This window comes from Ammospiza caudacuta, chromosome 35 (assembly GCF_027887145.1).
Source record: "Ammospiza caudacuta isolate bAmmCau1 chromosome 35, bAmmCau1.pri, whole genome shotgun sequence".
In the NCBI taxonomy this organism is placed as follows: Eukaryota; Metazoa; Chordata; class Aves; order Passeriformes; family Passerellidae; genus Ammospiza; species Ammospiza caudacuta.
Genome location: NC_080627.1, coordinates 2,200,428 through 2,222,027, shown reverse-complemented (window position 1 = coordinate 2,222,027; position 21,600 = coordinate 2,200,428). Strand labels below are relative to the sequence as shown.

Below are 21,600 nucleotides of genomic sequence, written 5' to 3'. Positions count from 1 at the left end.
CCTGTCCCCTCACCTGTCCCCTGTGTCCCCCCCGTCCCCCCCTCTGTCCCCTCACCTGTCCCCTCTCTCCCCTGTCCCCTCTCTCCCCCCTCTGTCCCCTCACCTGTCCCCTCCCTCCCCTGTCCCCTCTCTGTCCCCTCACCTGTCCCCTCTCTCACCTGTCCCCGCCCCCCCCCCTTTTTCCCGCGCTCTCTCTCCCGCGCTCCGCTGGAGACAGCAACCGCCGCGCGCTCTGATTGGCCGCTCCCTCCGCGCCCTCACCCAATCACCGCTCAGCGCGGCAGCGCGCGGCCCGGGGGGGGCGTGGCCGCCGCCCAGGGGGAGGGGGGAGCTCTGAGGGGAGGGGGGGGAGGGGAGGGGGGAGCCCCGCTCGGTCAGAGGTCAAAGGTCACGGGGTGCCCCCTTCCCCCCCCCCAGGGCGGATTTTGGGGATGTTTTGGGGGGTCCCGGGGGTCGCGGGGGTCGCGGGCGGGGTCTGGCGGCGCTGGCGGCGCTGGTTGGCCCCTTCCCGCTGTTACCGGGGCGGCGGCGGCCGCAGCTTCGCCTGGAAACGGGGGGGGGGCGGCGGCTGAGTGGCTGCGGCGACCCCGGGACCGCCCCGGGACCCCCCCCCAAAATGGGGAGGGGGAGACAGAGGAGAGGGAGGGAGGGGGGGGTGGGAAAACCCCCAAAGTGGGGGCGGGGAGGGACCCCCGAGCTTTGGGGATGGGGGGGGGGGGGACACACGTGGGGCTGGAATTGGGGGGGGGGGTCGCACTTTTGGGGGGGGGTCGCACTTTTAGGGGGTTTTGGGGTCGTTATTTTGGGGTTGGGGTCGCTGTTTAGAGGTGCGGGGTGCTTATTTTGGGGGGGGGGGTCGTACTTCTGGTGTGTGCCCGAATTTGAGGGGGGGTCGCCATTAATATCAGTAAAAATTTGGGATTTTTTTTGGGGGGGGGGCTTCGCTATTTTAGAAGTTTGGCCGAATTTGGGAGGGGGGGGGGGTCTCACTTTATTTTGAGGGGGGCAAAACACCCAAATTTTTGGGAGGGGGTCGCGCTTTGATTTTTTTTTTTTTCCCCCAAACCGAGAGAATTTTTTTAACACAATTTGGGGAGGGGGATCCCCCATAAAAATGCCCCCAAAATCCGAAATCCCCCCCCCCCCCACCCCCCCCCCAACTCGGCACAAGCCCGAACTTGTCCGGGGCGGGGCGGGGCGGTGACGTCACGGGCGGGCGGTGACGTCACGCGTGGGCGTGGCCCGGGCTCCAGCCGGTGCCGCCGGTGCCGAACGCGCCCGTCCCGAGCGGTTCATGCGGCTGCCGTGAGTGGGGAGGGGTCCCGGGGGGTCCCGGGGGGGTCCCGGGGTCACCCAGAGATGGGGGAGACCCCCGGGATGGGGGAGGGGCGGGGGGGGCACTTTGGGGGGGGGGAACACCTGGAAATGGGGGGGGGGAAGGAAAGGTGGGGAGGGGTCGGGAAATGGGGGGGGGGGTGAGGAATTGAGGAGGGGGGTAGCGGTGAATTGGGGGGGCGGTTAATTGGGGGGGGGTCCCTAAAATTGAGGGGGAACCAGGCGGGATAGCGGGGACAGCAACGAGGGGACCCCAAAATTTGAGGAGGGGTCGCCCCTAAATTAACGGGGGGGGTCCACAAAATTGACGGGGGGGCGCACAAATTGAGGTGCCCAAATGGAGGGGGGTGCCCAAAAATTGACATGGGGGGGTCCCTAAATTGAGGGGGGGTCCTAAATTGAGGGGGGTCCCCAAATTAAGGGGGGGTCCTCAATTAAAGAGGGGGGTCCTCAATTGGGGGGGGTCCTCAATTAAAGGGATGCCACAAGTGAATGGGGGGGGGTACCCAAAATTAAAGGAGGGGATCCCAAATTTGGGGAGGGGACACAAAATGGGGAGGGGACCCCAAAATGAGGGGGGGGGTCCCCCAAAATGAGGGGTCCCCAAAATGAGGAGGGGGCACAGCTTTAGGGGGGGGGGTGACAGCGCCAGCGCCACCGCACATGGCCGGGGTGGGGAGGGGGCGGCTCGGACCCTCCCGGGGGGGTTTTTGGGGGGCTGAACCCCGCGGGGGGGGGTCCGGGCTGAGTCCCCCCGGCTGGGGCGGGGTTGGGGACCCCCAAAATGAGGGGGGGGTCGCAAGTGGGGGGGGGACACGCGGGGGTCGCTCCCGGTTTGTTTACAAACAGCGCCCGCTCGCGCTGCGCCCCCTGGCGGCCAACGCGGGAACTGCAGCGCGGTTTCGGGGGGGGGGGCCGCGGTTTTTGAGGGGGTTTTTGGGGGGGGGGGGGTTTGGGGGTGACCCCCCCCCCAACAAAGAGACCCCAGCCTCAATTTGGGGGTGTCCCCCTCGTGTCTCCCACAGAGCCCCCCGGGAGCGATGGCCAGACCGCTGCGGGAAGGGACCCTCGGGGAGCCCCCAGCCCCACTCCCATCGCACCCCGCCTGCGGGGGGGGCGGCGGGGGTGCGACCCCCCCCACGCGCGAGCCCCCCCCCAACAACAGAGACCCCCGGGACCCCCCCCCAACGCGGCTGAGCTGCGGAGGACGCGGGGACCCCCCCGGGACCCCCCCCGAGTTTGGGGTCTATGGGTGGGGAGGACACGGTGAGTGCTGGGGGGGGGGGGGCGATTTATGGGGAGGGGTCTCCACTTATTGGGGGGGGTCCTGATTTGTGGGAGGGGTCCCCAATCCCATTGAGGGTCCCAGTTTATTGGGGGGGTCCGCAATTCCTGTGAGAAGGGGTTTACGGGTGGGGAGGGGGTCCCAATTTTTGGGGGGGTCCCCAATCCCATCGGGGTCTCAATTTATGGGGGGGAGCCTTAATTTAAGAGGGGGGGGTCCCCAATTCCTGTGGGGAGGGGGGTCCCAATTTTGGGGGGGGGGGGGTCCTCAATCCCATTGGGGGTCTCAATTTTTTGGGGAGGGGGTCCTAACTTATGGGGGGTCCCCAATTCTTGTGGGAGGGGTCCCTAATTTATGGGGGGGGGGGGGCGGGCCAGTTTTTGGGGAGGGGTCCCAATTTCTGGGGGTTCCCCAATTTCTGGGTGGGGGTCCCCAATCCCATTTTGGGGGGGTCCCTCTCACTTTTGGGGGGTCCCATTCCATTCCAAACCCCCTCCCCACATTTTTGGGGGGGGAGGGGGGGGCGTGGCTCACCCTGACCCCCCATTATAATTTGGGGAGGGGGCGTGGCTCACCCTGACCCCCCATTATATTTATGGGGAGGGGGCGTGGCTCACCCTGACCCCCCCATTATATTTATGGGAGGGGGCGTGGCTCACCCTGACCCCCCATTATATTTATGGGAGGGGGCGTGGCTCACCCTGACCCCCATTTATGGACAGGGGGCGTGGCTCACCCTGACCCCTCCCCCTTCCCCCCCCCCCCAGGTGATTTCGGGCCCTCGGAGCCCCTCGGGACGGCCCAAGTTGGGGAATTTGGGGGGGGGGGCCGTTCCCAACGGCGCCGCCCCCCCCGGGGCCCCCCCCAGCCCCGAGCAGATTTTGGGGGCGCGTTTGCGGCTCCTGGGCGACGCCTTCCAGCACAGCTACGAGACACAGGTGAGGGGCACCCCGAAAACGGGGGGGAACACCCCAAAATTTGGGCGGGAAATGAAAAATTGGTTGGGGTGGGGGGTGACGCATAAAAGAATTGTCCCTGTTGGGTTGTACCAAAATTTGGGGGGGGGTGCATCCTGAAAATTTGGGAGATAAACCCCAAAAATTTGGGGGTGTGCCCCAAAAAAGTGGAGGAGAAACCCCAAAATTTGGGCGGGAAATGAAAAATTGTTTGGGGGGGGAAGGAAACGCATAAAAGAATTGTCCCTGTTGGGTTGTACCAAAATCTGGGGGGGGTGCACCCCGAAAGTTTGGGGAAGAAACTGCGAAAATTCGGAGGAGGGGGGCACAAAAATCTGGGGGAGAAACGCCAAAATTTGGGTGGGAAATGAAAAATTTGGGCGGGAATTGGGATTATCTCAAAATTGGGGGCTGCGTCCCAAAAATTGTGGGAGGGGAAATTGAAAAATTTGGGGGGGACACACAAAAATTTGGGGTAGAAACCACAAAAATCTGTCTGGGGATTTGGGTGGGAAATTTAAAATTTTAGGGGGGAACCCAAAAAATTCTCCCTATTGGGGTTACCCCAAAATTTGGGGGGTGCACCCCAGAAATTTGAGTGAGAAACCCTAAAAATCTGGGGGAGGGGGACACGAGAATTTGGGTGGGAATGGAAAAAATTTGGGCGGGAAGTGAAAAATTTTGGGGGGGCACCTAAAAAAATCTCCCCAGTGGGAGAATTTAATGACCCCTACTGGGGTTATCCCAAAATTTGGAGAGTGCACCCCAAAAATTTGGGGGATAAACCCCAAAAATTTGGGGGAGGGGGATGAAAAAATTTGGGAGGGAACTGAAAAATTTGGGTGGAAAATGGGAAATTTTGGAGAGGAAGCCCAAAAAAATTTTCCCTATTGGGGTTATCTGAAAATTTCGGGGGTGCATCCTGAAAATTTGGGGGGACTCACTCCAAAAATGTGGGGGGATGGGGGTGCAAAAATTTGGGTGGGAAACACAGAAATTTGTGTGGGAAATGAGAAATTTGGAGGGGGAACCTCAGAAATTGTCCCTATTGAGATTATCCCAAAATTTGGGGGGTGCACCCCAAAAATTCAGGTGGGAATTGAAAAATTTCGGGGGGCACCCCAAAATTTGAGTGAAAATGTGCAATTTTGGGGTTTTTTTGAGAAATTTCCTCCCACCAGCCCATTCCTGGCGTCACTTTTGGTGGTTTTTGGCTTTTTTAGGCTCCCAAAATTGACAAAAAGCCCCAAAATTTAATAGGAACACCCCAAAATTCAGGGGAACACCCCAAAATTATTTAGGACACACCCCCGAGGTGACTTTTTTAGGGAAAATCCCCAAAATTTCCTTTTTTCCCCCAATTTTTTCAAGTTTTCCTCCTCAGGGCTGGAATTTGGGGGAACGCCCCAAAATTTGGGGGAGACGCCCAAAAATTGAGTGGGGACGCCCAAAATTGGGTGGGACGTGACCCTTGAGGGAACTTTTTTGGGGTAAAAACCCCAAAATTCAAAATTTTCCTCATTTCAGCTCCACCATTCCAATTCCTGATGGAATTTTGGGGGTGGGAGAGGCTGGAATTTGAGGGAAACCCCAAAATTTATGGAAAAAAACCCCAAAAGTTTAATAAAGAACCCCAAAAATTTCATAAATACACCCAAAATTGGGCTGAACACCTCTTTTTTTTGGGGTGGGATTCCCCCAAAATTCAGATTTTCCCCTATCTCAGCTCCACCATTCCAACTCCCACTGGAATTTGGGGGGTGGGAGAGGCTGGAATTTGAGGAAAACCCCAAAATTTAGGGAAAAACCCCCAAAATTTATGGAAAACACCCCAAAAGTTTAATAAAGAACCCCAAAAATTTAATAAATACACCCAAAATTGGGCTGAACACCCCTTTTTTTTGAGGGTGGGATTCCCCCAAAATTCAGATTTTTCACCATCTCAGCTGCACCATTCCAACTCCCACTGGAATTTGGAAGGAACCCCAAAAATGTAGGGAAAACCCCCCAAAATGTAGGGAAAACACCTCAAAATTTATGGCAAACACCTCAAAATCCAGACGAGAACCCCCAAAATTTAGGGAAGAGCCCCCAAAATTTCATAAACAGCCCCAAAACGTCAAGAAATCCACCCGAAATTGGGCCGAACGCTCATTTTCTTGCTATGACACCCCCTAAAATTCAGTTTTTGCCCCATTTCAGCCCCACCATTCCCACTCCCACTCCCAGGGCTGGGTGTTGTGGGTCGGGACGGACGGGTGGCGCTAATTGGGGGCGTTAATTAGCGCCGTTAATTAACGAAATTAACACATTTCATCCTGGTGACACCCCCCCTAAAATTCAGTTTTTCCCCCATTTCGGCCCCAGCGTTCCGACTCTCATTACCAGGGCTGGGTGTTGCGGGTCGGGACGGACGGGTGGCGCTAATCGGGGGCGTTAATTAGCGCCGTTAATTAACAGAATTAATGGATTTCCTCCGCAGCGCCGCCGGGGGCTGCTCTGGGCGCCGCTGCTCCGCTGGGTGGCGCCCTGGATCGGGGCCGCGCCCGCAGCGCCCCTGGCGGCCAGAGGGGGGAACTGACCCCGGAAACTCCCGAAAAACGCCCCAAAAACCACCTGGAAACAGCTGGAAAACAGCTGGAAAACAGCCGGGAACACCTGGGCAACACCTGGACAAACTCACGGCGCGCTCACAGAACGGATTCGCCCCCAAAGGGAGCACAAAGCACAAAACCCCCCCCCGGATCGGAGTTGGTAGCGCCCAACCGCCCATTGGGTTTTATTTATTTGGGGTAATTTATTCACGGGGGATGGGGGGGGGGGGTGAGGGAATTGAGGGGGGTCCCTAAAATTGGGATGGGACCCCCCAAAAATGTGGCAGGAAAGGGGGGACCCCCCCCCTAAAAGAGGGGTTTGTAAATGGTGTAAATGAGCGGGGTGTAAATTTGAATTTTGGGTGTAAATTTGAATTTTGGGTGTAAATTTTAAATTTTAGGGGTGTAAAATAAATTTTTGGGGTGTAAATTTTAAATTTTCGGGGTGTAAATTTTAAATGTTTGGGGTGTAAATTTTAAATTTGGGGTGTAAATTAAAATTTTTGGGGTGTAAATTTTAAATTTTTGGGTGTAAATTAAAATGTTGTGAGGTTTTTTAGGGGTGAAATAAGGGGGGGACCCCCCAAAATGGTGCTGGGGGGGGGTCAGGACCACCCCCCGAAATTTTTTTAGGGGAGAATCCCAAAAAAACCCCAAAAAAAGCCCCAAAAACGGGGGTGTCAATGCTGTATATGGGCTGTAAATGAGGGAAATTTGGGGGTTTTTGGGGGGATTTTGGGGTGGGAAATTGGGGGACCCCCCCCAGATGGTGCTGAGGGGGTGAACCCCAAAAAAAACCCCAAAACCCCCCCAGAAAAAACCCCAAAAAAGGGGTGTAAATGCTGTTTATGGGCTGTAAATGGGGGAATTTGGGGTTTTTTGGGGGTTTTTTTTTCAGCGATTTTGGGGTGGGAAATTTTGGGGGACCCCCCCCAGATGGTGCTGAGGGGGTGAACCCCAAAAAACCCAAAAAACCCCAAAATCCCCCCAAAAAAACCCCAAAATCGGGGTGTAAATGCTGTATATGGGCTGTACATTGTATATAGGATTTCTGTAAAGTTTTTGGGGTTTCTGTACAAATTTTTGGGGTTCCTGTACATTTTTTGGGGGTTTCTGTAAAATTTTGGGGTTTCTGTAAAGTTTTTGGGGTTTCTGTAAATTTTTTTGGGGGTTCCTGTACAAATTTTTGGGGTTCCTGTACAAATTTTTGGGGTTTCTGTAAAGTTTTTGGGGTTTCTGTAAAGTTTTTGGGGTTCCTGTACATTTTTGGGGTGGTTTGTACATTTTTTTGGGGTCTGTACAGGAATTTTTGGGGTGGGGGGTTCCCGTTTTTTGTACTTTTGTTTGCAATAAAATCGATTTACCACAGGTTTGGGGGATTTATGGGATTTTGGGGGGTTTATGGGATTTTGGGGGGATTTTTGGGATTTTGGGGATTTATGGAGTTTGAGGGTCGTCTGTGGGATTTTTGGGGGTTTTGGGATCTGGGGGATTTTGGGGGGTTTATGGGATTTGGGGCATTTATGGGATTTTGGGGGCTTTCAGAGCCCCCCATTTTCGGGGTTCCCCCCTTTTTGGGGTCTCACTTGAGCCCCTCTCCCCCTCCCCAAAAATTCCGGCCCCAAACTCAACCACGACTTTCTAAGAAACCCTTTATTAACCCCCAAACCCCCTCCCCACATTTTGGGGTGCCCTGGGAGGGCTCAGGACCCCCAAACCCCCTCCCCAAATTTTGGGGTGCCCTGGGAGGGCTCAGGACCCCCAAACCCCCTTCCCGACGGGCTCAGGACCCCCAAAGCCCCTCCAGGATTTGGAGTGCCCTTGGGGGACCCCTCCCCAATTTAGGGTCCCTCATTTGGGGAGGGGTCCCAGGCACCCCAAACCCCCTCCCCAAATTCGGGGGTCCCTCATTTTGGGGGGTCCAAAGCACTCCAGGATTTGGTTCAGGACCCCTCCCCAATTTTGGGGCTCCCTCATTTCGGGGGGGGTCCCAGGCACCCCAAACCCCCTCCCCAATTTCGGAGCTCCCTCATTTCAGGGGGGTCCCAGGCACCCCAAACCCCCTCCCCAATTTTGGGTCCCTCATTTCAGGGGGGTCCCAGGCACCCCAAACCCCCTCCCCAATTTTGGGTCCCTCATTTCAGGGGGGTCCCAGGCACCCCAAACCCCCTCCCCAATTTCGGGGCTCCCTCATTTGGGGGGGGGGTCCCAGCCGCTCCACCACGCCCTGGCCCCGGACGCCGTCGAAGAAGAAGAAATTATTGTGGGGGGGGGTCCCGGTGGGACAGAGCCTGGGGAGGGGACACGGGGGGGGTTGGGGACCCCACAAATCCCACAGACCCCCCCAAAATCCCCCAGACCCTCAAATTCCCCCCCAGACCCCCCCAAAATCTGCCAAATCCCCCCTCCAATCCCCTCAGACCCCCCAAATCCCTCCCAAATCTCCCCCAGACCCCCCAAAATCCCCTCAGACCCCCCAAAAAATCCCCCAGAGCCCCCAAAATCCCCCCAGAAACCCCCAAACCCTCCAAAATCCCCCAGAGCCCCAAACCCCCCCAAAATTCCTTCCCAAGTCTTCCCCAGACCCCCCAAATCCCCCTCAAACCCCCCAAAAAATCCACCCAGACCCCCCCAAAATCCCCCCAATCCCCCCCCAAATCCCCTCAGACTTCCCCAAAACCCCCAGACCCTCAAAATCCCTCCCAGATCCCCCAAAATCACCCCCAAACCCCCCCAAAATCACCCCCAAACCCCCCCAAAATCACCCCCAGATTGGAGAGATTTGGGGGGGGGGATATGGCTGATTTTTGGGGGATCTGGGGGGGATTTTGGGGGGTCTGGGTGGGGTCTGGGGGTTTTGGGGGTCACAGGGGGGATTTAGGGACCCCCCAAAATCCCCCAAATTCCCCTAAAATCCCCCCAAATCCTCCCAAGTCCCCCCAAAATGCCCCCAAATCCCCCCAAAATCCCCTCCAGATCCCCCCAAGACCCCCCAAAATGCCCCCAGACCCCCCAAAATCCCCCCCAAACCCCCCCAGGCCGTACCTTGACCACCTCCTGGCCCAGCACCCCCCCGAGCACGGCGCACACCGGGGCCATCTCCGAGAAACAGAAGCTGAAATGGGGGAAAAAATGAGAAAAATTGAGCTGGGAATGTCCCAGAATTGAGGGGTTTCACCCCAAAAATGGGGAGGGGGGAGGGCTGTAAAAATCCTCAAAGTTCTATCCCAAAAAAGCTGCTGAAACCCCCAAAAAAGCTCCTGAAAACCCCAAAGTTTTATCCCAAAAAGCTCCTTAAAACCTCGAGGTTTCACTCCAAAAGAAGCTGCTGAAACCTCGAAGTTTCACCCTAAAAATCTCAAAACCTCAAGGTTTCACCCTAAAAATCTCCTTAAAATCTCGAGGTTTCACCCTAAAAATCTCCTTAAAACCTCGAGGTTTCACCCTAAAAATCTCCTTAAAACCTTGAGGTTTCACCCTAAAAATCTCCTTAAAACCTCGAGGTTTCACCCTAAAAATCTCCTTAAAATCTCGAGGTTTCACCCTAAAAATCTCCTTAAAACCTCGAGGTTTCACCCTAAAAATCTCCTTAAAACCCCGAGGTGTGACCCCAAGAACGGGGGTTGCTGCCCTAACGATCCCAGGGGTTCAGCCCCGAAAGGATTGGGAGAAAACGTCGGAGTTTTATCACAAAAACCTCTGAAACCCCGAGGTTTGAGCCCCAAAAAGCTCCTGAAAACCCCAAAGTTTCACCCCAAAAAGGTTCCTTAAAACCTCGAGGTTTCACCCCAAAAAAGCGATCGAAACCTGGCAAGTGTCCCCTCACCCATGAGGTGTCCCCACACCTGGCCAGGTGTCCCCTCGGTGTCCCCTCCCCTGTCCAGGTGTGCCCTCACCTGTGGAACTGTCCCCTGTCCCCAGGTGTGTCCCCATGTCTGTCCCTCACCTGTGGAACTGTCCCCTGTCCCCAGGTGTGTCCCCATGTCTGTCCCTCACCTGTGGAACTGTCCCCTGTCCCCTCGGTGTCCCCTCCCCTGGCCAGGTGTGCCCCGTGTCCCCCCCGTCCCCCACCTGTGGAACTGCCCCTGATCCCCCGTCCCCAGGTGTCCCCAGGTGTCCCCAGGTGTCCCCAGGTGTCCCCAGTCTCACCTGTGCAACTGTCCCCAGGTGTGTCCCTCACCTGTGGAACTGCCCCTTGTCCCCTCAGTGTCCCCAGGTGTCCCCATGTCTGTCCCTCACCTGTGGAAGTGCTCCGGCAGCAGCTGCGGTGTCACCCCCAGCTGTCCCCATGTCCCCGGGTGTCCCCATGTCCCTGGGTGTCCCCATGTCCCCAGGTGTCCCCAGGTGTCCCCAGGTGTCCCTGACCTGTGGAAGTGCTCCGGCAGCAGCTGCGGTGTCACCCCCAGGTGTCCCCATGTGCCCCTCAGTGTCCCCATGTCCCCAGGTGTCCCCATGTCCCATGTCCCCAGGTGTCCCCATGTCCCCAGGTGTGCCCAGGTGTCCCTGACCTGTGGAAGTGCTCCGGCAGCAGCTGTGGTGTCACCCCCAGGTGTCCCCATGTGCCCAGGTGTGTCCCCAGGTGTCCCCATGTCCCCAGGTGTGCCCAGGTGTCCCTGACCTGTGGAAGTGCTCCGGCAGCAGCTGCGGTGTCACCCCCAGGTGTCCCCATGTGCCCCTCAGTGTCCCCATGTCCCCAGGTGTCCCCATGTCCCCAGGTGTCCCCATGTCCCCAGGTGTGCCCAGGTGTCCCTGACCTGTGGAAGTGCTCCGGCAGCAGCTGCGGTGTCACCCCCAGCCCCTGCAGCACCTCCCGGCGCAGCCGCAGCAGCAGCGCCGAGTCCTGGGGGGCGCGCAGGGGACACGGGTCACGGCCGGCCTGGGACCTGAATGACAACAGAACTGGGGACAAGGGACACTGTCAGTGTCACTGTCACCTCAGGGACACCGACAGTCCTGGGGGGCGCGCAGGGGACACGGGGCACGGCCGGCCTGGGACCTGAATGACAACAGAACTGGGGACAAGGGACACTGTCAGTGACACTGTCACCTCAGGGACACCGACAGTCCTGGGGGGCGCACAGGGGACACGGGGCACGGCCAGCCTGTGTTCTAAACTGCAATAGAACTGGGGACAAACAGGGACACTGTCAGTGTCACTGTCACCTCAGGGACACTGACAGTCCCGGGGGGCGCGCAGGGGACACGGGGCACGGCCGGCCTGGGACCTGAATGACAGCAACATTGGGGACAAACAGGGACACTGTCAATGTCACCGTCACTGTCACCTCGATGACACCGTGGGGACGTTGTCAGTGTGACCGTCACAGTCACTGTCATCTCGATGACGCTGTGGGGACATTGTCAGTGTGACCATCACTGTCACCTCGATGACGCTGTGGGGACATTGTCAGTGTCAGTGTCACTGTCACCTCGATGACATCGTGGGGACATTGTCAGTGTGACCATCACTGTCACCTCGATGACACCGTGGGGACATTGTCAGTGTCACCGTCACCTCGATGACATCGTGGGGACATTGTCAGTGTCACCGTCACTGTCACCTCGATGACACCGTGGGGACACTGTCAGTGTCACCGTCACTGTCACCTCGATGACACCGTGGGGACATTGTCAGTGTCACTGTCACCTCGATGACGCTGTGGGGACACTGTCAGTGTCACCGTCACTGTCACCTCGATATCACCGTGGGGACATTGTCAGTGTCACCGTCACTGTCACCTCGATATCACCGTGGGGACATTGTCAGTGTCACCGTCACTGTCACCTCGATGACGCTGTGGGGACATTGTCAGTGTCACCGTCACTGTCACCTCGATATCACCGTGGGGACATTGTCAGTGTCACCGTCACTGTCACCTCGATGACGCCGTGGGGACATTGTCATCGTCACAGGGACAGGGACTTTGGTGACACTTCTATTCATTCCCCAGCAATGACGTTTCTTCCCCAAAAATGAGATTTCTTTTCCCCAGAAATGAGATTTTTTTCTCCAAAAACACGGGGGTTTTTTTTCTCCCCAGAAACGAGATTTCTCCCCAAAAATAAGATTTCTTTCCCCAGAAATAACATTGTTTTTTTCCCCAGGAATGAGAATTTCTTCCCCAGGAATGAGATTTTCTTTCCCAGAAATAGGATTGTCAATAACGGAGTTTTTCCCTGGAAACGGGATTTTCTCCCCCAGAAACTGAATTTTTTCCCCCCCAAAAAATGAGACTTTTTCCCCTAAAAAATTACAATTTTTTCCCCCAAAAATGAGACTTTTTCCCCCCAAAATGATATTTTTTCCCCAGAAATTATATTTTCCCCCCAAAATGTGATTTTTTTTTTCCAAAAGTTGCTGTTTTTTCCCCAAACTCACCGTGCAGCAGGAAATAATCCGGGGCCGTTTTCTGCAGCGCCGCCGCCGCCTCCTCCCCGCGGGCCTGCACGGCCAGAGCCTCCCGCAGGGGGCAGAACTGCAGCTGCTGTTTGGGGGAAAAAACGGGGATTTTGGGCAAGAAATGGGAATTGGGGGGAAAACTGGGATTTGGGGGAAAAAAAACGGGGATTTTAGGGCAAAAAATGGGGATTTTAGGGCAAAAAAATGGGGGTTTGGGGGCAAAAAAGGGGGATTTTTAGGGGGGCGGAAGGTGGGGTTTGGAGGAAAAAAGGGAATTCTTTAGGGAAAAGGGGGGGTTTTGGGGCAAAAAATGGGGATTTTGGGGGAAAAGGGGGGATTTGGGGGGAAAAATGGGGATTTTGGAGCAAAAAATGGGGATTTGGGGGAAAAGGGGGGATTTGGGGGAAAAAAGGGGGGATTTTGGAGCAAAAAATGGGGATTTTGGGGTAAAAAAGGCGGATTTTGGGGTGTGAGGGAAGGGTAGAAACTCCTGCAGAGGGCAGAACTGCAGCTGCTGCATTTGGGGCAAAAAATGGGGATTTTGGGCAAAAAATGGGAATTGGGGGGAAATAGGGGGGATTTGGAGGAAAAAACCTGGGGATTTTGGGGCAAAAACTGGGGGATTTTAGGGTAAAAAATCTGGGATTTTGGGGTGGGGAAAGGGGGGTTTTGGGGAAAAAAAAGCAATTTTTTTGGTACAAAAAAATGGCATTTGGGGGAAAAGGGGGGATTTGGGGGCAAAAAATGGGGATTTTGGGGTAAAAAAGGGGCATTTTGGGTGTGAGAAAAAGATACAAACTCCTGAAGCTGGACGAACTCCAGGCGATGGAATTTGGGCCAAAAAAGGGGGATTTGGGGCAAAAAATGGGGATTTGGGGTGTGAGGGAAGGATGGAATCTCCCTGAGATGGCACAACTGCAGGCAGTGGGATTTTGGGGCAAAAAAAGGGGATTTTGGGGCAAAAAAAGGGGATTTTGGGTGTGGGGAAATGGAACAAAATCCTGGGGATGCCAAGGCAGGGAGGTGGGAACTGTCCCAGTTTCAGGGTAACAGCAATTGGGAATTCTACGAATTTCAGCGGTTTTGGGGTCGTTTGTGGGATTTGGGGTTTTATCCCAGGATTTTGGGGTTCATTTCAGGGTTTTGGGGTCCATTTTGGGGTTTTTGGGGTCCATCCCAGGATTTTGGGGTTCATTTCAGGGTTTTGGGGTCCATTTCGGGGGTTTTGGGGTCCATTTCAGGGATTTTGGGGTTCAGATCAATCCCCACTGACCTTTTTGACCGTGGTGGTCTCTGCTGGCCCCGTTTGGGGTTTGGATTTGGGGTAAACCCCAGGATTTTATCCCAGGATTTTTGGGGTTTCTATCAATGTTATTGGGGTCCATTTCAGGGATTTTGGGGTCCATTTCAGGGATTTTGGGGTTCAGCTCCATCCCCACTGACCTTTTTGACCATGGTGGTCTCTGCTGCCTCCAGCCAGGCCTCTTTTGGGTTTGGTTTTGGGGTCCATTTTAGGGTTTATGGGGTCCATTTTAGGGTTTTTGGGGTCTGTATCAATGTTTTTGGGGTCCATTTTAAGGTTTTCGGGGTCCGTTTCAGGGTTTTTGGGGTGCATTCCAGGGTTTTTACCCCACTGACCCTTTGGACCATGGTGGTCTCTGGCGCCTCCAGCCGCGCCCGTCTGGGCTTTGGTTTTGGGGTAAAGCCCAGGATTTTATCCCAGGATTTTATCCCAGGATTTTATCCCAGGATTTTTGGGGTTCCTATCAGTGTTTTTGGGGCCCATTTCAGGGATTTTGGGGTCCATTTTTGGGGTTCAGGATCAATCCCCACTGACCTTTTTGACCCTGGTGGTCTCTGCTGGCCCTGTTTGGGGTTTGGTTTTGGGGTAAAGCCCAGGATTTTATCCCAGGATTTTATCCCAGGATTTTTGGGGTTCCTATCAGTGGTTTTGGGGCCCATTTCAGGGATTTTGGGGTCCATTTTTGGGGTTCAGATCAATCCCCACTGACCTTTTTGACCATGGTGGTCTCCGGCGCCTCCAGCCGCGCCCGTTTGGCCTCGGGTCCGTCCTCCAGCCCCGAGCTGCCCTTGGGCACCTTGGGCTTCTCCCTGGGCAGGGAAAACCCAAAATCGCACCAAAGCACCCCAAAAAACCCAGGCTTTTGGGGTCCATCCAGGGATTTTGTCCCAGGGTTTTGGGGATTTTATCCCAGGGTTTTGGGGTCCATCCAGGGATTTTATCCCAGGATTTTATCCCAGGATTTTGGGGTTTATCTCACAATTTTATCCCAGGATTTTATCCCAGGATTTTGGGGTTTATCCCACAATTTTATCCCAGGATTTTGGCGTCTATCCCAGGATTTTATCCCAGGATTTTGGGGATTTCATCCCAGGATTTTGGGGTCTATCTCACAACTTTATCCCAGGATTTCGGGGTCTATCCCAGGATTTTATTCCAGGATTTTATCCCAGGATTTTGGGGTCCATTTTGGGGATTTTATCCCAGGATTTCGGGGTCTATCCCAGGATTTTATCCCAGGATTTTGGGGTTTATCCCACAATTTTATCCCAGGATTTTCACCCAGGATTTTGGGGTCCATCCTAGGGGTCTATCCCAGGATTTTATCCCAGGATTTTGGGGTCAATCCCAGGATTTTGGGGTCCATCCAGGGATTTTATCCCAGGATTTTGGGGATTTCATCCCAGAATTTTGGGGTCTATCCCACAACTTTATCCCAGGATTTCGGGGTCTATCCCAGGATTTTATTCCAGGATTTTATCCCAGAATTTTGGGGTCCATTTTGGGGATTTTATGCCAGGATTTTGGGGTCTATCCCAGGATTTTATCCCAGAATTTTGGGGTCCATTTTGGGGATTTTATGCCAGGATTTTGGGGTCTATCCCAGGATTTTATCCCAGAATTTTGGGGTCCATTTTGGGGATTTTATGCCAGGATTTTGGGGTCTTTCCCAGGATTTTATCCCAGGCTTTTGGGGTCCATTTTGGGGTTTTGGAGTCCATTTTGGGGATTTTGGGGTCCATTTTGGGGTTCTTGGGCCCCATTTTGGGGTTTTGGGCTCCATTTTGGGGTTTTGGGCTCCATTTTGGGGTTTTTGCGGCTCCATTTTAGGGTTTTTGGACTCCATTTTGGGCTCCATTTTGGGGTTTTTGGGCTCCATTTTGAGGTTTTTGGGTTCCATTTTGGGGTCCATTTTGGGGTTTTTAGGGGTCCATTTTGGGGTTTTTGGGGCTCCATTTTGGGGTTTTTTGGGCTCCATTTTAGGATTTTGGGCCCCATTTTGGGGTTTTTGGGGCTCCATTTTGGGGTTTTTGGCGCACCATTTTGGGTTCCATTTTGGGGTTTTTGGGGCTCCATTTTGGGGTTTTTGGGTTCCATTTTAGGATTTTGGGCCCCATTTTGGGGTTTTTGGGGCTCCATTTTGGGGTTTTTGGGGCACCATTTTGGGTTCCATTTTGGGGTTTTTGGGGCTCCATTTTGGGGTTTTTGGGTTCCATTTTGAGCCCCATTTTGGGGTTTTTAGGGGTCCATTTTGGGGTTTCTAGGGCTCCATTTTGGGGTTTTTGGGGCTCCATTTTGGGGTTTTTGGGCTCCATTTCGCAGTTTTTGGGCCCCATTTTGGGGTCTATTTTAGGACATTGAGTTCCATTTGGGGTTTTTGGGGTCCTTTCAGGGTGTTTGAGCCCCCCCAGAACTCACTCCACGAACTCGTGCAGGCCCAGGTCACAGAACATGAAGCCGTGGTAGCCGAAGACGTCGCCGCTGAAGAATTTGACGCCGTTCTTGTGGCAGATCTGGTTGATCCTCACCATGGACTCCTTGGAGCAGCACGTCAGGCACACCTGCAGGGGAAATCCGGGGGTCACACCTGCATTTTGGGGGGTTTGATGGGGGAAAAGGGGTACAGGGGAGAGTGGGAGGGGTTGGAGGGGGGACTTTTGGGGTAGAAGGGGATTGGACCTGAAAATGGGGAGATTCTACCCCAAAATGGGGAGATTCTACCCCAAAATGGGTGATTCTATCACAAAATGGGGGATTCTATCACAAAATGGGGACATTCACTTCAAAATGAGGGGAATTCTACCTCAAAATGGGATGATTCTACCTCAAAATGGGAGAGTCTACCTCAAAATGGGGGGATTCACTTCAAAATGAGGGGAATTCTACCCCAAAATGGGGGATTCTACCCCAAAATGGGGGATTCTATCACAAAATGGGGGGATTCACTTCAAAATGAGAGAAATTCTACCTCAAAATGGGATGATTCTACTCCAAAATGGGGGATTCTACCCCAAAATGGGATGATTCTACCCCAAAATGAGTGATTCTACCTCAAAATGGGTGATTCTACCAAAAATAGGGAGATTCTACCCCAAAATGGGGGATTCTACCTCAAAATGGGGGATTCTACCAAAAATAGGGAGATTCTACCCCAAAATGGGGGATTCTACCTCAAAATGGGGGATTCTACCTCAAAATGGGGGATTCTACCCCAAAAATGGGATAAATCCAGCACAAAATGGGATAATTCCACCCAAATTGATCAATTCCTCTCTAAATGGGACAATTCCACCCCAAAGCCCCCCAAATCCAGGAATATCCCCCCCAAACCTGTGACAAAGCCCCGAAACCTGTCACAAGCCCCTCCAAATGCCCCAAAATTGTGACAATCCCCCAAAAATCCAGGAATATCCCCCCAAACTCCCTCAAACCTGTGACAATCCCCCCCAACCCCCTCAAATCCAGGAATATTTCCCCCAAACCTGTGACAATCCTACCCTAACCCCCCCAAATCCCTGAGAATCCTCCCAAAACCCAGGAATATCCCACCCAAACGCCCCCAAACCCCCCCAAACACATGACAATCCCCCCCAAACCCCTGACAATCCCCCCCAAACCCGTGACAATCCCCCCAAACCCGTGACAATCCCCCCAAACCTGTGACAATCCCCCCCAAACCTCCTACAATCCCCCCAAACCTGTGACAATCCCCCCAATGCCCCCCAAACCTGTGACAATCCCTCCCAATCACCCCCAAACCCCCCCAAACCTGTGACAATCCCCCCCAAACCTGTGACAATCCCCCCAAACCCGTGACAATCCCCCCAAACCCGTGACAATCCCACTAAACCCGCGACAATCCCCCCAAACCCCTGACAATCCCCCCCAAAGCTGTGACAATCCCCCCCAAACCCCTGACAATCCCCCCAAACCTGTGACAATCCCCCCAAACCTCCTACAATCCCCCCAAACCTGTGACAATCCCCCCAAACCTGTGACAATCCCCCCAAACCTCCTACAATCCCCCCAAACTCCTGACAATCCCCCCAAACCTGTGACAATCCCCCCAAACCTCTGACAATCCCTCCCAATCACCCCCAAACCCCCCCAAACCTGTGACAATCCCCCCCAAACCTCCTACAATCCCCCCAAACCTGTGACAATCCCCCCAAACCCGTGACAATCCCCCCCAAACCTCCTACAATCCCCCCAAACCCGTGACAATCCCCCCAAAGCCCTGTCAGTGCCCCCCAACCCCCGGACCCGGGGTGCCGGCGGTACCGCGTCGAACTGCGTGAAGAACTCGCTGGGTTTGCTCTCCACGCTCTCGGGGTCGGCCTTGACCTCCACCATGGGGTTCAGGCTCTGCGCCCGCTCCAGCGACGCCTCGGCGCGGTTCCGGCCCTGGGAGCCCGCGGGGATCAGGAACTGGGCACGGCTGTCCTCGGGGGACACCTGGGGACAGTGGGGACACCATGGGGACACCATGGGGACATTGGGGACACCATGGGGACATTGGGGACACCATGGGGACAGTGGGGACACCTGGGGACAGTGGGGACACCATGGGGACAGTGGGGACATTGGGGACACCATGGGGACAGTGGGGACACCTGGGGACATTGGGGACACCATGGGGACATTGGGGACACCAGAGAGGCCTCGGCGCGGTTCCGGCCCTGGGAGCCCGCGGGGATCAGGAACTGGGCACGGCTGTCCTCGGGGGACACCTGGGGACAGTGGGGACACCATGGGGACATTGGAGACACCATGGGACATTGGGGACACCATGGAGACAGTGAGGACACCTGGGGACATTGGGGACAGTGGGGACACCTGGGGACACCATGGGGACACCATGGGGACATTGGGGACACCATGGGGACAGTGGGGACACCATGGGGACATTGGGGACACAGGGGACAGAGCTCTGGGATCAGGAACTGGGCCCTGCTGTCCCACGGATGGAGGGGATGAAATTTCCAGGTTTTGGTGGAAAAACCCCACGGACGGAAGGGATGAAATTTTCTAGATTTTGGGGCTGTTCCTGAGGGGAGCACAGGGAAAACTCCCAAGGACAGAGGTGATGGTGTGCCCAGGTGCATGCCCAGGTGTGCCCAAGTGTGTTCCCAGACGTGCCCAGGTGTGTGCCCAGGTGTGTTCCCAGGTGTGTTCCCAGGTGTGTTCCCAGACGTGCCCAGGTGTGTTCCCAGATGTGCCCAGGTGTGTTCCCAGGTGTGCCCAGGTGTGTTCCCAGACGTGCCCAGGTGTGTTCCCAGATGTGCCCAGGTGTGTTCCCAGGTGTGCCCAGGTGTGTTCCCAGACGTGCCCAGGTGTGTGCCCAGGTGTGTGCCCAGGTGTGTTCCCAGGTGTTCCCAGATGTGTGCCCAGGTGTGCCCAGGTGTGTTCCCCTCACCTGTTGGTGGTCCAGCAGGGTGAGCCCCCTGACCCCGGCCAGGATGAGATTTTTGGCCACCTCGGCCCCCAGCCCGCGCAGCCCCACCAGCAGCACCCGCGACGCCCGTAACCTGTGGGGGATACCGGGGAAAATCAGGATTTACCCTCAAAATAAAGCCTAAAAAATGGGAATGTGGGACCCCAAAACCTGACAGAGTGACCCCAAACCCCACGGGGACACCCCAAGAGCAAATAAGGACCCCAAAACCCCAATAAAGACACCCCTGACCCCAACAGAGCCACCCTTAAACCTTATGGGGGCCCCTAAGATTGAACGGGGACCCCTCAGACCCCTATAGAGCCCCCCTAACCACCACAGGGACCCCCCAGATCCCCATAGAGCCACCCCTAACCCCTATGGGGACCCCAAAACCACAACAGAGGCACCCCTGACTCTCATGGGGGACCCCCAAAACGAAATAAGGACCCCCAGACCCCTTGAAAGCCACCCCAAATCCCCATGGAGACGCCCTAAAACCACATAGAGCCACTCCTAACCTCCACGGAGCCCCCCCAAAACTACATAGAAACACCCCATACCTCTATGGGCACCCCAAAACCCCAATAGAGCCGCCCATATCCCCTACGGGGACCCCAAAACCACAACAGAGCCACCCTTAAACCTTATGGGGGACCCCCAAGGCCATGTAGGGACCTCCCAGAGCCCTTCCAGAGCCCCCTTAAAGCTCCTCCAGGGCTCTTACCACCCCATAGGGCCCCCAAAACCGATATAGAGACCCCCACACACAAAGCCCTTCCAGCCCCACCGACCTTTTCTGGGCCTCGAGCCCCCAGAGCCGGATCTGGCGGTCGTACTGAGCCGCCTCCTCCTCGCTGATGCCGCCGGGACTCGACTCGTCCTTCTCCACCATGGCGGCGGCCCCGAGACCACCCTCAGGATCCCTCAAAGCCCCTCACGACCCCTAAAAACCCCCTCTGCGCTTTTAAATCTCTCTGGGCTCCTCAGAGCTCTTCACAGGCCATTAAAACCCCTCAAAGCCCCTCACGACCCCCTCAAACCCCTCATGGCCCCTCACGAAACTCGCGGCGCCCCCTGGCGGCCCGCGCAAACCCCCGCGCCCGCCGCCGCTCCACATCCCGCCGGCCGGGGGGGACCGCACCGAATCCGCTCTCGGTACCCGCGGCCCCTCAGGAGAAAAGAACGTTCAGAGTTTTTTTCTGCCGCTTTTTTATTCCGGTATAACGGTGTGAGGCCGCGGTCACGGGTTTTGGAGCCCTGCCCGTGCGCCGTGCAGTACAACCCATGTTGTTCCCCCCCCCGCTTTTCTCGCTCAGATGGACTCGTCCTCCTCCCATTGTGGGCGTTCCCGCCGTCCCCCATTGGCTTCGTTAATCTCCGTCAGCCTCGTTCAGAGACTTTCGGAAAGGTTCCGAGCGCGCCTTCGTCAGTCTTCGGAACGCGTCGGAGAACTTCGGGAACTCTCGGAGAATTGTGGAGAACTTCGCGGAAATCCCGTTATTTCCCCGTCCCAAAGAGACGAAGCGGCCAAATCGGTGCAAAAATCCCGTCAATAATTAGAAAAATCGGGGGTGTTGGGGTTGTTTTCCCCTGGTTTTACAAAATCTGTGTTGTTTTTTCCAAGTCACAGGCAAATCCCTAGCTCCCTTCCCACTCCTCTCAGCTCGCAGAATTTTCCTATAAATTCAGGAAATTCGCGACATTTTGGGTTTTTTTTTTTTGTTTTTTTTTTTTTTTGGCCGAGCGACAATTGGATGTGGGGAAACATCCTGTGACCAGTGGGAATTCCCTGTCCTGAGCTGAACTCCACGTGGGGAGAGGATTTTGGGGGAACATTGAGTCCAATATCAACGGGCACCGTGGATTTGACAGGGGTTTTGGGTAGGAAAAGAGGAATCTGTGAGGCGAAAAGACTCTAAATCTCCTTATAAAATTTTTTTCTAGTGAAATTTCGCTCTAAAACTCTCACGAAAATCCCCACATACGAAGACTTTCGGAAACATTCGGAAAACCTCGTGAGAATCCGGAGACGCTCGGAAACGCTCGGAAAAACCCGAAGAGCTCTTCGTGCATTCCCGCCGATTTTCGGCACCCTCCGAAGCGGCAGCGCTCGGCCGTTTCCGGCGGTGCTCGGCTGTTTCCGGCGGCCGCCGGGGCGCTGCCTCAGGGCGGGCGCCATTTTGTGTGTCCGCCCGCGGAGCGCGGGGCGCGGGCGGAGGAGCCGCCGGGCCGAGCCCCCCGCGCCGTTCAGTGACTGTGCCCCCCGTTCTCCATCCCCTGCCCGTTGCCC

At 55.4% G+C, this 21,600-nt stretch overlaps 1 protein-coding gene across 2 annotated transcripts; it reads right to left on the bottom strand.

The window, feature by feature from the left end:
- Positions 1 to 8,260: 8,260 nt before the first annotated feature.
- SAE1 (SUMO1 activating enzyme subunit 1) lies at positions 8,261 to 20,311 on the bottom strand. 2 transcript variants are annotated; one of them, XM_058822877.1, is made up of 9 exons: positions 20,102 to 20,311; positions 19,290 to 19,401; positions 18,155 to 18,328; positions 16,292 to 16,434; positions 14,583 to 14,682; positions 12,550 to 12,655; positions 10,925 to 11,069; positions 9,216 to 9,285; positions 8,261 to 8,461 (listed from the first exon to the last, which is right to left on the bottom strand). In XM_058822877.1, exons 1-9 carry the CDS (start codon positions 20,200 to 20,202, stop codon positions 8,429 to 8,431), a joined length of 984 nt encoding a protein of 327 aa, XP_058678860.1. In that variant the 5' UTR covers positions 20,203 to 20,311; the 3' UTR covers positions 8,261 to 8,428. The 2 variants fall into 2 exon arrangements, with proteins under 2 accessions (XP_058678860.1, XP_058678861.1); XM_058822878.1 differs by lacking the exon at positions 10,925 to 11,069.
- Between the last annotated feature and the right edge of the window lie 1,289 nt (positions 20,312 to 21,600).

Coding starts and splice junctions, on each gene's coding strand:
- SAE1 (XM_058822877.1), bottom strand. CDS start 20,202: ATGGTGGAGAAGGACGAGTCGAGTCCCGGCGGCATCAGCGAGGAGGAG. Junction 18,329..19,289: donor CCCTGCTGGACCACCAACAG/GTGAGGGGAACA, acceptor CACTGTCCCCAG/GTGTCCCCCGAGGACAGCCG. Junction 12,656..14,582: donor AGACCACCATGGTCAAAAAG/GTCAGTGGGGAT, acceptor TCCCCCAAACAG/CAGCTGCAGTTCTGCCCCCT.